The sequence below is a fragment of the Trichechus manatus genome, unplaced genomic scaffold (assembly GCF_000243295.1).
Source record: "Trichechus manatus latirostris isolate Lorelei unplaced genomic scaffold, TriManLat1.0 scaffold00024, whole genome shotgun sequence".
NCBI lineage: Eukaryota > Metazoa > Chordata > Mammalia > Sirenia > Trichechidae > Trichechus > Trichechus manatus.
Genome location: NW_004443960.1, coordinates 21,001,368 through 21,020,047, shown reverse-complemented (window position 1 = coordinate 21,020,047; position 18,680 = coordinate 21,001,368). Strand labels below are relative to the sequence as shown.

Sequence of the window (18,680 nt, the reverse complement as noted above, 5' to 3'; positions counted from 1 at the left end):
ATGGCCGCTCACAGGCTTTTAAGACCCCAGACACTACTCACCAAGGTAGAATGTAGAGCACTGTCTTTATAAGCTGTAAACACAACTGATTTTTGTATGTTGATTTTGTACTTGAGACTTTGCTGAATTGGTTTATTGGCTCTAGTAGCTTTCTTTTGGTTTCTTTGAGATTTTCTATATGTAAAATCATGTCATCTGTGATGTGGTTTTACTTCTTTAAGATTTGGATAACTTTTATTTTTTTTCTTGCCTATTAGCTCTGGATAGAAAGTCCAGTACAATGTTGAATAGCAGTGGTGAACTTGGGCATTTTTGTCTTGTTCTTTATCTTTTGCGGAAAGCTGTCTTTTTCCATTGAGTATGATATGCACTGTAGGTGTTTCATAGATGCCTTTTTATCATATTGAGGAATTTCTCTTCTGTTACTAGTTTGCTGAGTATTTTTATTATGAAAGGGTGTTGAGTATTGTCATATGCCTTTTCTGCCTCAATTAGGATAATCATGTGGCTCTTCTCCTTTGTTCTGTTAATTTTGGTGTATTACATTAATTGATTTTCTTATGTTGAACCACTCTTGCATTCCTGGGATGAATCCCACTTGATCAAGGTGTACAGTCTTTTTAATATGTTCTTAGATTAAGTTTGCTAGTATTTTGTTGAGGATTTTTGCATCTATATTCATAAAAGATATTGGTCTGTAGTTTTCTTTCTTTGTGGTATCTTTATCTGTCTTTGGTATCAGGTAATACTGGCCTCATAGATTGAATTAGGAAGTGTTTCCTCCTCTTCCGTCTTTTGGGAGAGTTTGAGAAGGCTTGGTGTTAGTCTTCTTTAAATGTTTTGTAGAATTCCTCAGTGAAGCCATCTAGTCCTGGACTTTTCTTTCTTGGCAGGTTTTTGAATATTCTTTGAATCTCTTCCCTTGTTAAAGGTCTGTTGAGATTTTCTGTTTCTTCTTGAGTCAATTTTGGTAATTAATGTGTTTCTAGGAATTTTTCCATTTCATATAGGTTATCTAATTTATTGGTGTACAGTTTTTCATAGTATTCTTTTTTTTAGATTTTTTTCCCATACAAAAATTTATACATACATTGTTATGTGACTCTAATTACTCTCCCCATACTGTGACAGCACACTCCTCCTTTCCACCCCTGATTCCCTGTGTCCATTCAACCAACTTCTAACCCTCTCTGCCTTCCCATCTCACCTCCGGACGAAGCTGCCTGTTTAGTCTCTTGTATCTACTTGAGCTAAGCGGCACACTCCTCAAGAGTATCACTTTATGTCCCACAGTGCAGTTCAATCCCTGTCTGAAGAGTTGGCCTTGGAAATTGTTTTAGTTCTGGGCTGATAGAGAATCCAGGGGCCGTGCTTGCCGGGGTTCATAGTACTCTCTTATAATCCTTTTTATTTATGTAGGATCAGTAGCAGTGTTGCCACTTTCGTTTTTGGTTTTAGTTATTTGTCTTCTCTCTTTTTTTCTTTATAAGTCTAGTTAAAGTTGTCAATCTTACTGATCTTTTCAAAGCACCAAATTTTGGTTTTATTGATTTTCTCTGTTTTTTAATTCTCTATTTCATTTATATCCTCTCTGATCTTTGTTATTTCCTTCCTTCAGGTAGGTTTGGGCTTTGTTTGCCCTTCTTTTTTTGGTTCCTTAAGGTGTAAAGTTGGGTTATTGATTTGAGATCTTTCTTCTTTTTTAATGTAGTCATTTACCACTATAAATTTCCCTCTGAGCATTGCCTTCACTACATTTCATAAGATTTGGTATATTGTGCTTTCCTTTTTATTCATCTCTAGGTATTTTCTGATTTCCCTTTTGATTTCTGCTTTGACCCATTGGTTGTTTAATAATGTGTTGTTTGATTTCCATATATTTGTAAAATTTCCAGTTTTTATTCTTTTATTGATTTTTAGTTTCATTCTGTTATGATTGGAGAAGGTACTTTGTATGATTTCAGTCTTTTTAAATTTATTGAGACTTGTTGTGTGACCGAGCATATGATATATCCTGGAGAACAATCTATGTGCACTGAAGAAGAATGTGTATTGTGCTGTTTTTGGGTGGAGTATTCCATATATATCTGTTAGAGCTGGTTGGTTTATCCAAACCAACCAAATAAATCCATTGCTGTCAAGTCAATTCCGACTTGCAGCCACCCTGTAGGACACAGTAGAACTGCCCCATAGGGTTTCCAGAGAGCAGCTGGTGGATTCGAACTGCTGACCTTGTGGTTAGCAGCCGGACGCTTAACCACTGCACCACCAGGGCTCTAGTTGGTTTATAGTATTGTTGAAGTCCTCTGTCCTTATTCATCTTCTGTCCTGATGTTCTATCCATTATTGAAGGTGGTGTGTTGAAGTCTCTAACTATTATTATAGATCTGTCTGTTTCTCTCTTTAGTTCTGTTAGTGTTTCTTCATATATTCTGGGGCTCTGCTGTTAGGTGCATATATTTTAATTATTTCTTCTCGATATTCTTTTAGCATTATATAATGCACTTTGAGTCTTAACAACAGATGTTGACCTAAAGTCTGTTTTGTCTGATATTAACACAGCCACCTCAGCTCCCTTTTCATTAGTGTTTGCAAGGAATATGTTTTCCCCCATTATTTCACTTCCACCCTGTTTGTGTCTCTTGTGATGGCATGTAGTTGGATATGTTTTCTTATCCATTCTGCCGACCTCTGTCTTTGACTGAAGAGTTTAATCAGTTTAAAGTAATTTAAAGGAAGGACTTCTACCATTTGCTGTTTCCGTTCTGTACCTTGTATCTTTTTTTGTTCCTTATTTGCTCCAGTACTACCTCCTTTTGTGTTTAGTTGATTTTTTTGTAATGAAGTATTTTGATTCTCTCCTCATTTGGTTTTGTGTATGTTTTTTTTAGATATATTCTTTGTGGTTACCATGGGTATTACATTTAACATTGTAATTTTATAGTAACCTACTTTAAATTGATATCAAATTAACTTCAATTACATACAAAAACTATGTTCCTATACTGCTCCTCTCCCCCCTTTATGTTGTTGTCACAAGTTATACCTTTACACCTGTGTGCTCAGTAACATAAATTTATAATTATTTTTTATGCAGTTGTCTTTTAAATAACATAGGACATAGCAAGTAGAGTTATAATGAAATATACCATAAAGTTGGCCTCTACATTTACTCATGACAGTACCCTTACTGGAGATCTTTTTTTTTTTTTCCCCTCTGTATGGCTTCAAGTTACTCTCTAGTGTCCTTTTATTTCAATGTAAAGAACTCTCTTTAGCACTATTTAGTAAGGCAGATTTTGTGGTAATGAACTCCTTCAACCTCTTTTTTTTTTTTTTTTCCTTCCCAGGAGTGTTTTAATTTTCCCTCATTTGGGAGGACAGTTTTGCTGAATATAGAATTCTTGGTTGGCAATTCTTTTTTTTCCCCCCAGCACTTTAAATTTGTCATCCTACTGCCTTATGGTCTCCATGATTTCTGAGGAGAAATCGGCACTTGATCTTATTGAGGTTCTATTGCATGTGATGATTCACTTCTCCTTTGCTACTTTTATGATTCTCTCTTTATCTTTGGTTTTTGAGGGTTTGACTATAATGTGTCTTGTTGTAGATCTCTTTGGGTTTACTCTATTTTACTCGTTGATTTTTTGGATGTGTAAATTCATATCTTTCACCAGATTTGGAGAAGTTTTTGGCCATTATTTCTTCAGATACTCTTTCTGTTCCTTTCTCTGTCTCTTCTCTTTCTGGGACTCCCACAAATGCATATGTTGGTCCACATGATGGTGTCCCACAAGTTCCTTAGGCTCTGTTCACTTTTCTTCATTCTGTTTTCTTTTTGTTCCTCAGACTGTAATTTTAATTTTTCTCTATTCTAGTTCACTGATTCTTTCTTCTGCCAGCTCAAATCAGCTGTTTAGCCCCTCCAGTGAATTTTTCATTTCCATTATTGTGGTTTTCAGCTCCGGTGTTTCTGTTGGGTTTCTTGTTATAATTTGTCTCTTTAACGGTACTCTCTTTTTTCCTGTACTGTTTTCCTGATTTCCTTTAGTTCTTTATTTTTTCCTTTGTTTCTTTGAGCATATTTTATACTGTTGTTTTAAAGTCCTTGCCTAGTAAGTTCATTAACTGGACTACCACAGGGAGGATTTTTGTCACTTTATTTTGTTCTTTTGAATGGGCCGTCCTTATCTGTTTCTCTGTATACCTTGTGGTTTTTTGTTGAAACTAGGATATTTGACTATTATGATGTGGTAACTGTGGAAGTCAGATTCTTCCCCTTCCCTAGTGTTGCTGGTTTTTTGTTTTTTGTTTTTAAATTATTAAAGGCTCTTGTTCTTCATTTATTGGTGACTTCCCCTGACTATCTGCAAATTCTGCCTCTCTTGATGTGCAGGAGGTCTCTGTTTCTTAGCTTGCGTTCAGCTGGTGTTATGACGGAGAATTTCTTGAATGCCAGGGGAAATACGAACAAACAAAAGCCGATATAAAACAATAATTTCTCCCAGTCTTTGCGATTTGGCTCTGTGCCTGGGCCTGCCTTCAGCACTTAGCCAGGTTTGCACTCTCTCAGCCCAAAGTGAAAATGTGGGGTCTTCTCAGGTAATTGCTGAGGATGCAGCTTGCCCTGGGAATGCATGTGGCTTTCTCAGTCCTCCCTGTCTCCCCCACCCCCACAGTGCTTTTGAAAGCCTTTATTTCTGAAACTCTGTCCCCAACCTCTCTTTCCAGTCTTTAGGTGTCTATTGTATGACTTAATGGTACTCTTTAGCCCCAGGCATCTACAGGCAGTTACAGCCTTGTGTTATTTCCTGTTGTCCCTCAGCCTTGCATGAGCTTGGAGGCAGTCCAAACCAAGACTGAAGACCTTGATTCAGTCCTGCAGTCAGCCCCTAGACAGTTTAGGACAGACATAAATTTACAAATAAAGTCTGCTGGTGCTTTGTCTAGAATCAGAGACCAGACTCCCTCTCCAGGAGTGCAAGCTGCCACTTTAAGGTGGCCACACCTAGCTGGGGAGGGGGTGGGGCACAGCCTTGTAGTAACCAAAGCTTTCCTACTGTTTATATGTCACCTTTTTCTTGATCCAGCATTTACTTAGTAGTTGTAACCTTTTGACTGTTCTACAGAGTTCTGACAAAGTTACACCAGTTTCTGCTTGTTTTTTTCTTGTTTGTTTTATTTTGGTATTTTGTTGGGGATGGGAGTATGCAGTTGCTCCTGCTGTGATCTTGCTCCAGACCCTGATGCTATTATCCTAAGAGTGAAAACGTCATCATAAGAAAAATGTGCCTGGATGATTTACACGTGCTTGTGACTTATTTAAGATCACAGTAGTTTTTAGGTAGATAGGTTCACTGTTGAGTAGTAATGTGACTAAACTGCTTGATGGTTGTTAGGAATGGGTTTCTTGCTGATCTTAGAACCTCTGCTTTGGGTTGAATCAGAGTTCATCTATTAGTGTGTTCATTCGTTCTTTCATTTATTTGCTTATTCATACATTCAGCTTTTATTAAGCATCTGCTGTTTTCTAGGCATTAGCTGTGGTTCTTGGGCTCCTAAGAACGCAATTATGTAAGTAAGTCAAGTTCTGCTATCAGATAACTCATGGTCTTTTGGTGGGGGCAGAAAAATAAGCAGGCAGTATTTATAGCACAGTGTGGTTAGTGCTGCAGTAGGGATAACAAACCACCAGCATGCTTGCTGGAGAAGAATTCCTCCACTGGGTCTTGATGTAGATGAGTAGGAAATAGCCTACAAGAAGGGAGGAAAGGGTATTCCACGCTGAGGGAATTGCCCTCACTAAGAAATGGATCTACGAAAGTGGAACACATTTACAAACAATAAATAGGGTTGAATGACTGGGGCTTGGGTGAGAATTGGGCTAGACCGGTAGATCTCAACCTTGGCTACCTACCTATTAGAACTACCTGAGGAGCCCCTAAAAAAATCTCAGTGCTCAGGCCACATACCAAACTGGTTACATCAAAATCTCTAGGGGTTTAACTTGGACATCAGTGATTTTTTAAAGTTTCTTAGGTGATTTCAAGGAGCCCAGTGGTGCAGTGGTTAAAGTGCTTGGCTGCTAACTGAAAGGTTGGTGGTTCGAACCCACCAGCCGCTCTTTGTGAGAAAGATGTGGCAGTCTGCTTCCGTAAAGATTTCCAGCCTTTGAAATCCTATGGGGCAGTTCTACCCTGTTCTGTAGGATTGCTATGAGTTGAAATTGACTTGATGGCAGCGGGTTTGGTTTTGGTTGGTAGGTGATTTTGTTGTACAGCCAAGGCTGAGAACCACTTTACTGTCTCTGATTCTCTTAACACCTGTGAGCCCAGCACTGATACAGGAAACATGACAGAGGCCAGATGGCTTCTGCCCCAGCATAGGAGCTGACTTTCAGTGTCACTTCCTTGCCAGTGTCTCCCTAGTTGTCAGCGATGAGCAGGATGTGCCTGCCTGCCTGATAGACATTCCAACTCTGTATATTTCTCTGGCACCTAACCCCTTTTCTGTTTGACTCATACTGTTTGTCAACTCATGTACACTCTCACCACCACCACCCCTTTCCTCACCATCTCCCCTAATCCTGTCCCCTTGCCAACTCATTCCTAGCACCGTACTCTCCTAGAAGCCATTTGGTATATAAGCTGTTAAATTTCATTTAGAAATCTCATCTGCTTCTGACTTCTCATCCACTTATGAGTGTTTTAAATTTTCTATTTGTTTTATTTTGAGACAGCCCTAATACCATTTTTATTGTGATTCTGTTCGAAAAGATCAGGAATAAGGAATTATATAATTAAAGAATTGCCACATTTTAAGACTACTACAATATTTATCTGTGTTAGGTTCGGACTGCCTTTTGTGCTGCACCTAGAGAAGACAATAGCATGGGACCTTCTGCAGAAGGAAATCTTAGAGAAGATGAAGTATTTCTTGAGGCCCACAGTTTGTATTCAGGTTTGTGAGCATTTTGATACTACAGCATAGCATGCTTGTGTACGCATTGAAGAAACAGTCATTAAAATTGAATTTAAAATCCAGACCTCTGTACTTGGGAATAACAGACGCCAAGCTGGAATGTCGGGAAGCCCTGGTGAAAAGCTGTTTAATAAAATCAGCTGTGTTCAGATTTTCAAAACCAAGGACTTATCCTAGCTGCTGCAAGGTTTTCCTTGAACTGCTGGGTATTTCTTTATAATACTTGTCGAATAAAGTTTAGCACATGATAAACTTGGAGAGGTTTTTGTAGAACATCTACCTGTGTATTTTTAAAATTCTGATTGCTGTGTTAAGGTATCCATGGAAGGCCATTAAGTTAATGTTCAGCTAAAGCAATGTTATTACCTGCCTTGCATAACATACTTGATATGTAGATTGTACTTGGGTAAATCATATTTAAAGTGTATTAGACTGGTTCAACAACCTAACAGAATATTATAGAGAAGCATTTTTTAAAATGAACTTTACCATCCCTCTTATATTCTTTGGAAATGCCACTATAAAGCAGATTCACTTGAGAGGAATTCAGCCTAACTCTCATTTAACATCTGATGCAGGTGTGTCCATTCAGTTTGCGTGTGGTCAGTGTTGTGGGAATAACATACTTGTTGCCCCAGGAGGAGCAGCCCTTGTGCCATCCCACAGTAGAAAGGTAAAAAAAAAAATCACCTTCTAGAATTTAATATATGCTCATGTATAATTTCAAGTGATGTTTGGTATGGTTTCCATGTAAGCATGGTAGATTCTTTAGTCTTATTTAGAAATTTAAGTACTTATTTTACTTCTGATTCATATTTGAGGATGATATGTGTTATTGTCTTTCTTGAAATCAGAAAAGCCATGCAATATGGTTGTTAGGAAACAAATTAAACCTGTGTCCTAGGGCTACAGATAAATTACACTTTCATATTTACTGAGATTGAAGTTTTCCCAGGTAGAATTCTATTTATGTCATATTCCTCCTTGAAATCTTTCAGTGGTACTGTATGACCTAAAAGATAAAGCCCAGGTTCCACAGTATATGAGGTTCTTCAGTTTGAACCCTGAACACCTCCCTTCTGTAATGTTTTGCTATTCCTGTCCCCACCATCTTAAACCTTCAGCAGTATCAAAGTACTGATGATTGTTCAACATAACTGTGCTCTTTCATATGCGTGCCTTTGCATGTCTGCTTTCCTCTGTCCATAATTCTTTTCCTTTTAAGCCTTTCTTCATACTGTCCCTCCTTTACCCCTTGTAGAATTAATGACTGCACTCTGAAATTAACCACTCCACTCTGAGAGTATGTACTTTGTATATACTTCTGTTGTATTTACAGAATTCTATAGGATCACTATGAGTCAGAATTGACTCAATGGCAACGGGTTGGTTTTGGGTTTTTTTTAATTATAATAATAAAATAATAGAGACATGTATATTTCTATTATATCTATCTATTTATATGGATACATAAATATGGACACATTGTTTTTATTATAATTTTTTTCAACAAATATTGTAGTGTTTGCATTTCAGGATTCCAGAAAGTATACAACATAGTCGTGTTTGAAAGCAGCTCACGTTTGGTTTTGGAGATGAGACTTTAATAGATTAGATAATGACCCAAAACCACTACGAAGCATGAAAAATGTTGGATGAGTAATGTTGACAGTGAATGCTAAAAGGGTTTCTCAAAAGGCTTTATGAAGGAAGGAGGTGGGACTTGAGTGGTGCCTTGCAGGACAGGTACAGTTTAGATCAGTGTGGGCATAGTCCACATGATATCTGGCATGTAATGTGGCATGTGATGGTATTAGGCATGGTCTGTGGAGGAGGTGGAGAGGTACAAGAGCAGACTTTGCTCCCAGGGAGAACCGTTGCCCAGTCTCTATTTGGGTCAGTTGAGAAATTGGTCAAAAAGTTATAAAGAGCATAAGCAACATCTGAGAGTGATTGTTAGCAGGCTGATAATGTGATCCTACATTTTTTCCAGTCTCTTTATTTATGTGTTAGGCATTTTAATTTAAGGATTTTTCAGTCCAGACATAACCTAGTTATTAAGTTTGAGGTTATAATGGTCTCATTGGAAGCTTTCTCTGATGGGGAACTATGGGAAGGTTTTCAGTAACTGTGTTATGATTTTAAATGAGACACAATCACACTGAAATAAAATTATTTATTTAGAAAACAATGTGTGGCTTCTCCCCCGTCCCCCCATCCTGTAGGGCATTAAAATCTTGTGGACCAGGCGGTACTGCTCATGTGAAATTAGTAGTAGAATGGGACAAGGAGACAAAAGATTTGTGAGTATTTTTTTTTTTCACTTCGTATTTGTGGAATCTTTGTTTTAGTATCATTTCAGTAGCACACCTTCGATGTTTCAAATTAGTTGAAGCGCAAATCTCTCTTCTCTTTAGCTAAGTATCCAAATGTATTGCTAATCTTTTATTTAAACAGTTTATTATTCCTTTCCTTCCCATTCCGTTCTCTCTTCCAGATCCCCAAACCTTAGAACATTTGTTTGCTGCTAATGAAACAGAAGCTATATATTCAGTAACTGTATAGGTTCAGTTAGTTTGATTTTTTTATTACAGGCCCATTGACACTAGTTAGCTGTGTCAAGTACATACCCTTAGATACAAGGGACAAGAATATATGAATTAATCAACACAGTTCATAGCCAATCCTAGAAAAGCCAACTCCAAGTTATTTCTTGAAAATTACCTTGTAGATAGAGAACTTTTAAACAACATTTTGGAGTATAGAAAAATTGGATTACCACTTTTGCTTTCTTACACATTGATCTTTTTGTGATGAATTTATAGCCACTTTGTGAAGGTATAATTATATTTTTGTGTCAGTTGTGCAAGACATTCTCTGATAAATGCGTTTTCCCCCTAATTGCAGCTTGTTTGTAAATACTGAAGATGAGTATATCCCTGATGCAGAAAGTGTCCGTCTGCAAAGGGAGCGTCATCATCAGCCTCAAACTTGCACTTTATCCCAGTGTTTCCAACTCTACACCAAAGAGGAACGGGTAAGAGAATGGGCGGCATTTCTTGGGAGATGAGGAGAGTAGGGGAAATGAAGAGGGGACACTGACAAGATGACAATGGAGAAACAAATTATGTCTCAGAAAACTCTCAAGGGTTTTTGCATTATGCTAGGTCTGCACACTTAATGGGTGCGTTAGTGCTGTTCCTTTTAGATATTATTAACAAAAAGTAGTTAGAATTTTCAGAAACTTTGATTAATTGGAATGCTCTAGAATTGAACCTTTGTAGTTTCGTCTTTTTTTTTAATTGTTAATAATTTATTTTTTGTTTCTATTCAGATATCTTTAATTAGTTTTTTTTGTGGCTAGAACAGTGATTCTCAACTTTTTGGTACTTTCTAAGAACATCTGTTGTTGCTGTTGTGTGCTATCAGATCAATTCTGACTTATAGGAACCCTATAGGACAGAGTAGAACTGCCCCATAGGGTTTCCTAGGCTGTCATCTTTACACAAGCGGATCGCCAAGTCTTTTCTCCTGTGGAGTGGCTGATGAGTTTGAACTGCTGACCTTTTGGTTAGCAGCTGAGTGCTTTACCATTGTACCACCATGGCTCCTTTTAAGAACATAGGTGCCAGAAACTTATCTAAATTCAAGGTAATTAGAATTAAATGAAATGTAGAAAAATTTAGTTCCTCAGTTGCTGTAGCCACATCTTAAGTGTTCAGGAAGAACATATGGCTAGTGGCTCCTGTATCTAATAGTACAGACATAAAGTTCTATTGGACAGTGGCGCTTTAGATCATTTAGCACAGTGCTTTGCAGACAGTAGGGGTTTGGCAACTATTTGAATGAGTGGATGCTCAGATCTGTGAAAAATAAGTCTCTGTGAGTGGGGCCAGGTCCTGAGTGTTTTTTCAGCCTCTCCAGGTAGTTCTGAGATTCATGCACTTTGAGAAACTTTGACTAGAGCGCTTGGAATTAATTCATAAAGCCTTGTGTTGATGTTTAGGATCATGCTTTTGATTACTAGTTGTTAACTTTCCCCTTTTGTATATAGGGGGTCATGCATTTTTGGAGTTGGAGGGGACTTTAAAAACTCCTTTTTTCTAAACATTTGGTTCTTCTGCCTAGTTTCAAATAGATGATCGTCCAGCGTCTACTTGAATACCTTTTGTTATGAGACGTTTGCCTACTCAGGAGACACACAGTTTGATTTCTAGATAGCTCTGATGGTGACTGAGGTTAACCTGTAGTAATGTCTTCAGCTTACTACAACTGACAGGTGTTATTTCTGTATCTTGAGTACCTTAAGAACATTTGACAAGTTTTTTTTTTTTTTTTAACGCTTGTCTCACCTTCAAATATTTGAAAATAGTTTTCATGTTCTCACTGAATCTTCTCTCCCTCAAGCTGTTCAGAGTCAGTTCCTTTACCAATAGTTTCTCCTAAGACATACTTTTTTAGTTTTGGGCTTGATTATAAAAGTTAGTTGATTTTGAAAACTGTCTGATTGCAGGCTCTATATGAGAACCTGTCCTGTTTTTCAATTTAGCTTCTGTTTTTTATTGACATTGGTGATGTTTGAGCACGTCAGAAAGCATAGGGGAGAACGCACTTAGTAGATGACAGCACTGTTGTTTGTATTGGTTTCCTAGGGCTGCTGTAACTAATTTCCACGAACTGGGTGGTTTGAAACAACCAGAACATGTCCTTTCACGGTTCTGGAGGTCAGAAGTCTGAAATCAAGGCGTTGGTAGGGTTGCTTCCTTCTGGAGGCTCTGAGGGAGAATCTGTTCTGTGCCTCTCTCTTAGCTTCTAGTCGTTGTCAGCAATTCTTGGTGCTCCTTGGCTTGTATGTGCATAACTCCAGTCTCTGTCTCTGTCTTCATGTGACATTCTCCTCTGTGCCTCTGTGTGTCTTCTCCTTTTCTGTCTCTTACTAGGACATCAGTCATTGGATTTAGAGTCCATCCTAAATCCAGGATGATCTTATTCCAGGATCCTTAGTTGAATTACATCTCAAAGAGCCTGTTTCCAAATAAGGTCACATTCACAGGTACTGGGGTCAAGGACTTGGACATATCTTTTGGGGACACTTTGTAACCCAGTATTCTACAAAGGCTCTCGCTGATCTAGAATGATGAGTTCAAGCAAGCTAGATACATTTTAATAGGGGTTCACTCATTCAGTAAATGTTTATTGAACACATACTATGTGCTAGGCACTGTACAAGGTACTGGGGATATAAAAAACCAAAAACCAAACCCGTTGTTGTCGAGTCGATTCCAACTCATAGCGACCCTATATAGCAAGGAACAAACAGACCAGGTTCCTGCCCTCATTCAGTTTACATTCTAGTGGGGAGACAGTAAACAAATAAATAAAAAGGTCTGGGGTAGAAGGAACTTGGCGTGGTTGAGGAACAGTGTGGCCAGTGTGGCTGGAGCACACGGGGCGAGGGAGTTAAGATAATATAAGCTCCAGGAGAGCAAGGACTCCATGTGTCTTGGTCAGTAAACAACACTAGCACCCAGAGCAGCGCTTGGCACATAGAAGGTGTTAATAAATAAGTAAGTGAATGAATAAATGAGTGCCACATGGGAAGTTTAGTCATTGGGTCCCAAAATAACAGTACAAATACAGAAGGGAAGGTGAGATTTAGCAGTAGGCTGTGTGACGGTAACTTTGGGGTGTAGTTATCTGCAAGCTCAGTATTGATCAGAGGGTCAGCCAGTGTCATCGCTGCCTTACGATGCTTTGGAAACAGTGTCAAGAACTCAGGTGGTAATAGCGCTGCTCTTGTCATCGTCTTAGAAGTTTACTGTTGAGATGATGGCAGACAGCGATATGTCCAGAGAGTGAACAGGGATGGTGCATCTAGAGTCTGTCCTGGCTCTTTTCTCTTCCCTCTCAGTGTACAGTGTCACGGCACGGCTGAATACGTTTTGATGAAGGAGGCCTTAGTGAGATCTGATAATTATTTTCAGACACTTCAAGAACCGCCCTGTGGATGAGGAATTGGACTTAATTGTATCTAAAAGGCAGAACTTAAAGATTGGCAATTACAGGAAGAACTTTTTAACAAACTATCTGAAAGTGGAACGAGCTGCTTCCTGAGAGAGCCCCCTTCATTTGCTAGACAGAGTCAGCGAGACCAGAGATACTCAAAGTATGGACTGCAGGTTGGTGCTGGTCCAGGAGCTCTTGTTAGCAGTTTACAACAAGAAAGTGCAGAAATCAGAGAAGCATTTTAGAAACTTTGATAGCAAGTAGACATTGCCACAACATTTTTACTGTATTTTATGAAAGTATCAATTTGTAATGATTGAAAATTCAAACACCTGCTCCTTTATCATAAACACTGAGCTAGGTAGCCACGTATGTAGATTAATATGTCACACAAACTGTCCTTCCTCATCTACAAACATGATTGGCTCTCCCCATCTTGGAGATTCCTCAGTTCTGCTTCCCTTTCATATTACTATGCCTGCGTTTCTCCTTTCTGTTCACTGTTAGTGGTTTCTGTTCTTTTCACTCACTCGCTCCCTCCCTCCAAAACCTCTTGTCCTTTGTCTCACTTGGATTTCTCACACTGGCCTCTGAAGTTCTCAGTGGCCTTCTCTCAGTCTTCATGTGACCTCTACGTGGGATCTGCTGCTGATTACCACCCCTTTCTTGCACTCCTTTTCCTTGGTGTGCATAAAAGGGATGCTTCTGATTTGTCTGTTTCTCTGACTGTGCATTCTTAGGCTCTGGTGGTTTCTCAGTTTTGTGTTTCCCTTAAAAATAGGCATTCCCCAAGATGCCCGTTCTTTGGCTCTACCCCCCTCAGTGCTCAGTGTCATCCATTCCCATGGCTTCCCTTACTTCACAGTTCCCTTACTTACTTCCCAGACCTGATGTATCTTCTGAACTCCAGAGTAGATTTTTAAAATCTGTCACCATACATTGCCCTCTTGGCACCTCAAACTTAGTATATCCCTCTCCTGAAACTCACTGCCTGCAGAGATGACGTATGTGGATTTGAGACCTCAGATTGATGTATAGAAAGATCTCGTTGGTAGCAGTCGGGGGAGGATTATTTGGAGAAGTTCAGCGCTTGGGGGAGAGAGAACAGTTAGGGGACTTGAAGAAGTCCAGGTGAGAAAACGAGCGAGGACTTTGAATTAAGAAGGTGTTAGTGGGGATGCTAACCACCAGCTGGTGCTGACTGCTAACCAAAAGCTCGGTGGTTCAAACCCATCAGCGGCTTCATGGGAGAAAGATGTGGCAGTCTGCTTCCATAAAGATTGCAACCTTGGAAGCCCTGTGGAGCAGTTCTACTCTGTCCTGTAGGGTCACTATTAGTCAGAATCAACTTGACAGCAACAGATGAGTGGAAATGGAGAGAAGAATGGCAGAAAATGGCAGAGAGAAGTTGTTTGGATGGACATGAAAGAAGGAGGAAAGGTAAAGGTTTGGGATAACCCCTCATGTTTTTGCCTTTGGTAGATGGGGGTGGTGGTGGTGGTATTTGCTGAGGCAGAACATATAGGAAGAGAAAGAGGAACCATATTGGATGGAAAGGGGATGAGTTGAGTTTGGGGAATATGCTGAATTTGAGGTGCTTCTGTGAGATCTAACATTCTCTATATAGTATTTACCTGTTCAGTCGTTCCTTTTTGAGGGGTACTCTCAACAAACGTTTGGGTACCAACTCTGTCCAGATGCCACTTTTGATTGTGTTTTTCCATTTACTCCCATAATGTGTTATAGTCCAGTTTCCAGAGAGTTTCTGAGTTGTACCATGCCCTGGTTAAGAAATTAGCACAGCTGTCTCCTGTAAAATGTCCTGTGTGAAGTGATGCCTAATAGAAGTCGTGATCTTGTTTTCAGCTTGCCCCAGATGATGCCTGGCGTTGCCCACACTGTAAGCAGCTGCAGCAGGGGAGCATTACTTTAAGCTTGTGGACTCTGCCTGATGTGCTTATTATACATCTAAAGAGATTTCGACAGGTAAGGACATCCTCTTTTTGTAGGGAAAAAAACAAGCCCGTAACCAAGGTTCTTATGCCGCCTGCTGTTGGGCCTTTGTGGGAATTCTCTGGTGTGCCTCTTTGATCCATGCAGGGAGCTTGTCTGTGTAAACACAGGCACATATCTGCTCCTTTAGGAGCCCTGGTGGTGCAGTGGCTAAGAAAGGTTGACATTTTGAACTCACCAGCCACCCCGTAGGAAAAAGATTACAGCCCTGGAAACTCTAGGGTTGCTATGAGTTGGAATCGACTCGATGACAACGGGTTTGATTTTTGGTGATCTGCCCCTGTGTTTGGGGTTATGTTTTGCTTTTGGCCAAAGCGAAATTTGAGAATCTTGTATCCTGTGACCCTTTAAATACTAAAATATTTTAGTTCATATTGCAGGTATTTTACTTTGTCCTTGAGGGTTTGCTTTAGTATTTAAGCTTTAAGGGTTGTGCTTAAATTTTGATAAGTGTACTTTGGGATTAAAAAAAAAATAGGTAGGGATCATTTCTAGGGGAGGTAGATTCTATTTCTGCTTAAAATAATAATAGGTGTTGTCCTCCTTTCAAGGAAATGTATAGATGGGGAGATGAGTCATAAATATATACAAAGAAAATATTCTTTGTGAGTCAGTTTTTCCAAAAAGGTTGTCTATTCCATGAAGTTAGGATTTTCCTAGACAGCTCCATTGTGGGAGAGGTAGATAAGAGGTAAATGTTAGAGGAGTCTGTGAGGCCTGGCTTTAAGTTTTGTATCTGGAAGATGAGTAGGCATTGACTAGATGAGGTGGGGCAGGTTTGCACACACATGGTGTGCGAGCATCCTGGCAGAGAAAGCATGTGTGCAAAGCCCTGTGGCCCAGGGACATGTAGCATGGTCAAGGAGCTGAAAGCAGGCCATTTTGGCTGGAGGGGGAGAGTGATGTGAGTTAAGGTGGAAGAGGTGGGTGGACTGGTTGTCGAAGCTGGCCCTTGTAGGTAGAGTGGGATTCTAATGATGAGTTTTAAGCAGAGAAGCAATATGAATAAATTAGTGTTTTGAAACTAGTGATGTGAGTTGAGGTGGGAGAGGTGGGTGGGAGACCAGCGGAGGCCATTGCAGCCGTCCAGGGAGAGATCCTAATAGCTTGGAATAGAATTGTGACAGTGGAGACGGAGAGAAGTGAATCGATTTGAGAAATGGTTAGGATCTGCTGGTGAAGTGGAAGTGTCAAGGGTGACCTGCACCTGGTCCCCAGGACTGGGGGTTTCACAGAGTGGGGTGGGGTTAAGCTCCTAGTAGTAAAGAATGGGCACTGCCTTGAGTGTCCCAACTGCATATTTCCATCGGGATCTGCAGATGGATAGCTGGTTGAGGGTTTTTGGATTCTAGCCTTCTTTCTCCTTCCACACACACAAGACTCATTTTCCTTTGCTTTCTGTTTCTTTTAAAAGCCTGTCATCACCCTTCAGTAACCTGGGGAACAAAACTCCAGTGTCATCTTAGACTTCTTTCTTGTCCCCCTCATCTAGGCAGTCGCCTCTCCAGCTTGGTTGTGCTTCTCCATTGACTCCTGTATGTGTTTCCTTCTCCCCATTCTTGCTGTCACCCTGCCAGTTCAGAGTTCTGCTACTTTTCAGCTGATCGCAATTGCAGTGTTTTTTAATTGGTTTCCTAGCTCTCAGTACACTCTTCCCATTCTAACGTGTTTTATGCACTGCTTACACACTTTGCCCACAACTCTGATGACACTACTTCTCCCATCATAAAAGCCTCATGGCTCCCTGTTTACTACAGAATAAGGTCCAAATTCTTTAGCTTGACCTTTGTGACAGTCCAGGGCCCATCCTGCCTTTCTCTTTATGAAACTCTCCTTCTCCTAATAGATTTATAGGTCATTGGGGTGGCATTATCCATGTCTGATTCATATTTTTTTAATCTCTTGTAGATGGGAAACATCCAGTAAATATCTGTTCAGTTGATGGTTGCTTTTCAAAGGATTTCCCTGTAGGCTTAATGGAAAGTGGAGATTACCCAAGATCATCAACTAAATGAATATATTTAGCTAAGTCCTTGTTAACAGCTTTTAATGTACTTGTCGGAGGAGGTGGAGAAGAAAGGGGCACCATTTACCCAAGAGATATTTTGTGCCAGGCTCTGTGCTTTGCCCCCGACCACTCTCTTTATTTTCATGCCTCTGTGACAGAGATATCAGGATGAACCACCTGCAGTTGTCACTTTTGTAAGTGAAAAAACTAATAGAATTAGTGCCCTTCAACAGATAACGAAATGAAGACTCCTTCACCCCTTACATGTAGGTCATCACTGGTTCCACTCTTAGGGAGATTAAAACTTGTTCCTATAGATAATTAAAACTGTTAGTTTGCTTCCCTGTTTTGTATGTATCTTAGGAAACATCAGATAGGCAAATCAAACCTCTTCAGCTGGTAGGGTCCACATTCCATGCTAAACTGATCTGCTATCTGCTTGCATTAAAATATCATCAGAACTTGTTTTTCTTCTTGTAACAGGAAGGAGACAGGCATATGAAACTTCAGAACATGGTCAAGTTCCCTTTGACTGGCCTGGACATGACTCCTCATGTGGTTAAGAGAAGCCAGAGCAGCTGGAGTTTGCCGTCCCATTGGTCCCCATGGAGACGGCCCTATGGACTCGGGCGGGACCCTGAGGACTACATCTATGACCTGTATGCTGTGTGCAATCATCATGGCACCATGCAAGGGGGGCACTACACAGGTCTGCAATGTGAGGGGCTGGGCGTCTCTTCTCACGGTTCCTTCAGACATGTTTTGCTCATGACAGGGTTACTTTGCTTTAGAACCTTCCTTTCACTTCCAGTGGGCAGTATGCCAACTGTGAAGGCAGTTTTTCATCATCTGGATCTCTGTCCAAGAGCAAATAAACTAAAATTCATTCTCCTTTTTCCTGAGTTGGATCATCCAGTAGCTGTCTGACAGGATTGGGCAGTGGTGTGTACAGTAGATAGCACTGTCTGGTCCACCCGGGATGAACTCTTGGTTTACCAAGCTACGCTCCCAGTTTAAGGTTTTGCTCTGCTCGTTTGAGGTTCTAGGTTCTTCCTGTTAGTTGGAGTGATTGTGAACCATTGTATAGTGTCTTTAAATGACTTGGAAAGGGTTGTTCTTTTTGCTTTAAGGTTAAATTTATTTTTCCCTTTATAAAAGCAACTATGTTCATCGTACAAAATTTAGAGACTAGAGGGAAGTGGAAAGAATACCATCGATCATGGGCTCATCTTACTCAAAAATAACTGTCAGTAACATTTTGATAATGGTATTTCCTTCCAGTGTTTTTCTGTAAGATTTTGCCGTTATCTTACACTGTTGTCATTGTACTGGAATGTTCTGTTCAGGTGAGCATTTATTGAACACCTCCTATATAGCTTACACTGGGCTAGGCACTAGGGCTGCAGAGATGAATAGGTTCCAACCTCCACCTTCTAGGAGTGTATTCTAGTAGTGGGGACGTAGGTACAAATAGAACGAGAGAAGTGCAGTAGCAACATGCAATACGGGTCCTGTGATGGAAGTGTGAAGAGTAGGCTAGAGGAGAGAGAGTAGTCAGAGTGTCCTGGAGGGACAGGACAAGCTTACTGGGTTTAATACCTGCTGCCTGCTCTTAGGACCTTTATGGACTAATGGGGACAGAGACAGATAAAAATTTCAGAATCAGAGAAGC

General features: G+C 40.1%; 1 protein-coding gene across 1 annotated transcript in view; it reads left to right on the top strand.

Annotated features, from left to right (window-relative positions):
• LOC101345526 (ubiquitin carboxyl-terminal hydrolase 31) overlaps window positions 1-18,680 on the top strand; it is a 26,328-nt gene that overhangs the window by 2,291 nt on the left and 5,357 nt on the right. The window contains exons 2-7 of the mRNA XM_023728524.1: window positions 6,849-6,960; window positions 7,560-7,654; window positions 9,207-9,284; window positions 9,889-10,018; window positions 14,854-14,973; window positions 17,492-17,717. Coding sequence (XP_023584292.1) covers window positions 6,925-6,960; window positions 7,560-7,654; window positions 9,207-9,284; window positions 9,889-10,018; window positions 14,854-14,973; window positions 17,492-17,717 — 685 coding nt within the window. The 5' untranslated portion in view covers window positions 6,849-6,924. The remainder of the gene's footprint in view (window positions 1-6,848; window positions 6,961-7,559; window positions 7,655-9,206; window positions 9,285-9,888; window positions 10,019-14,853; window positions 14,974-17,491; window positions 17,718-18,680) is intronic.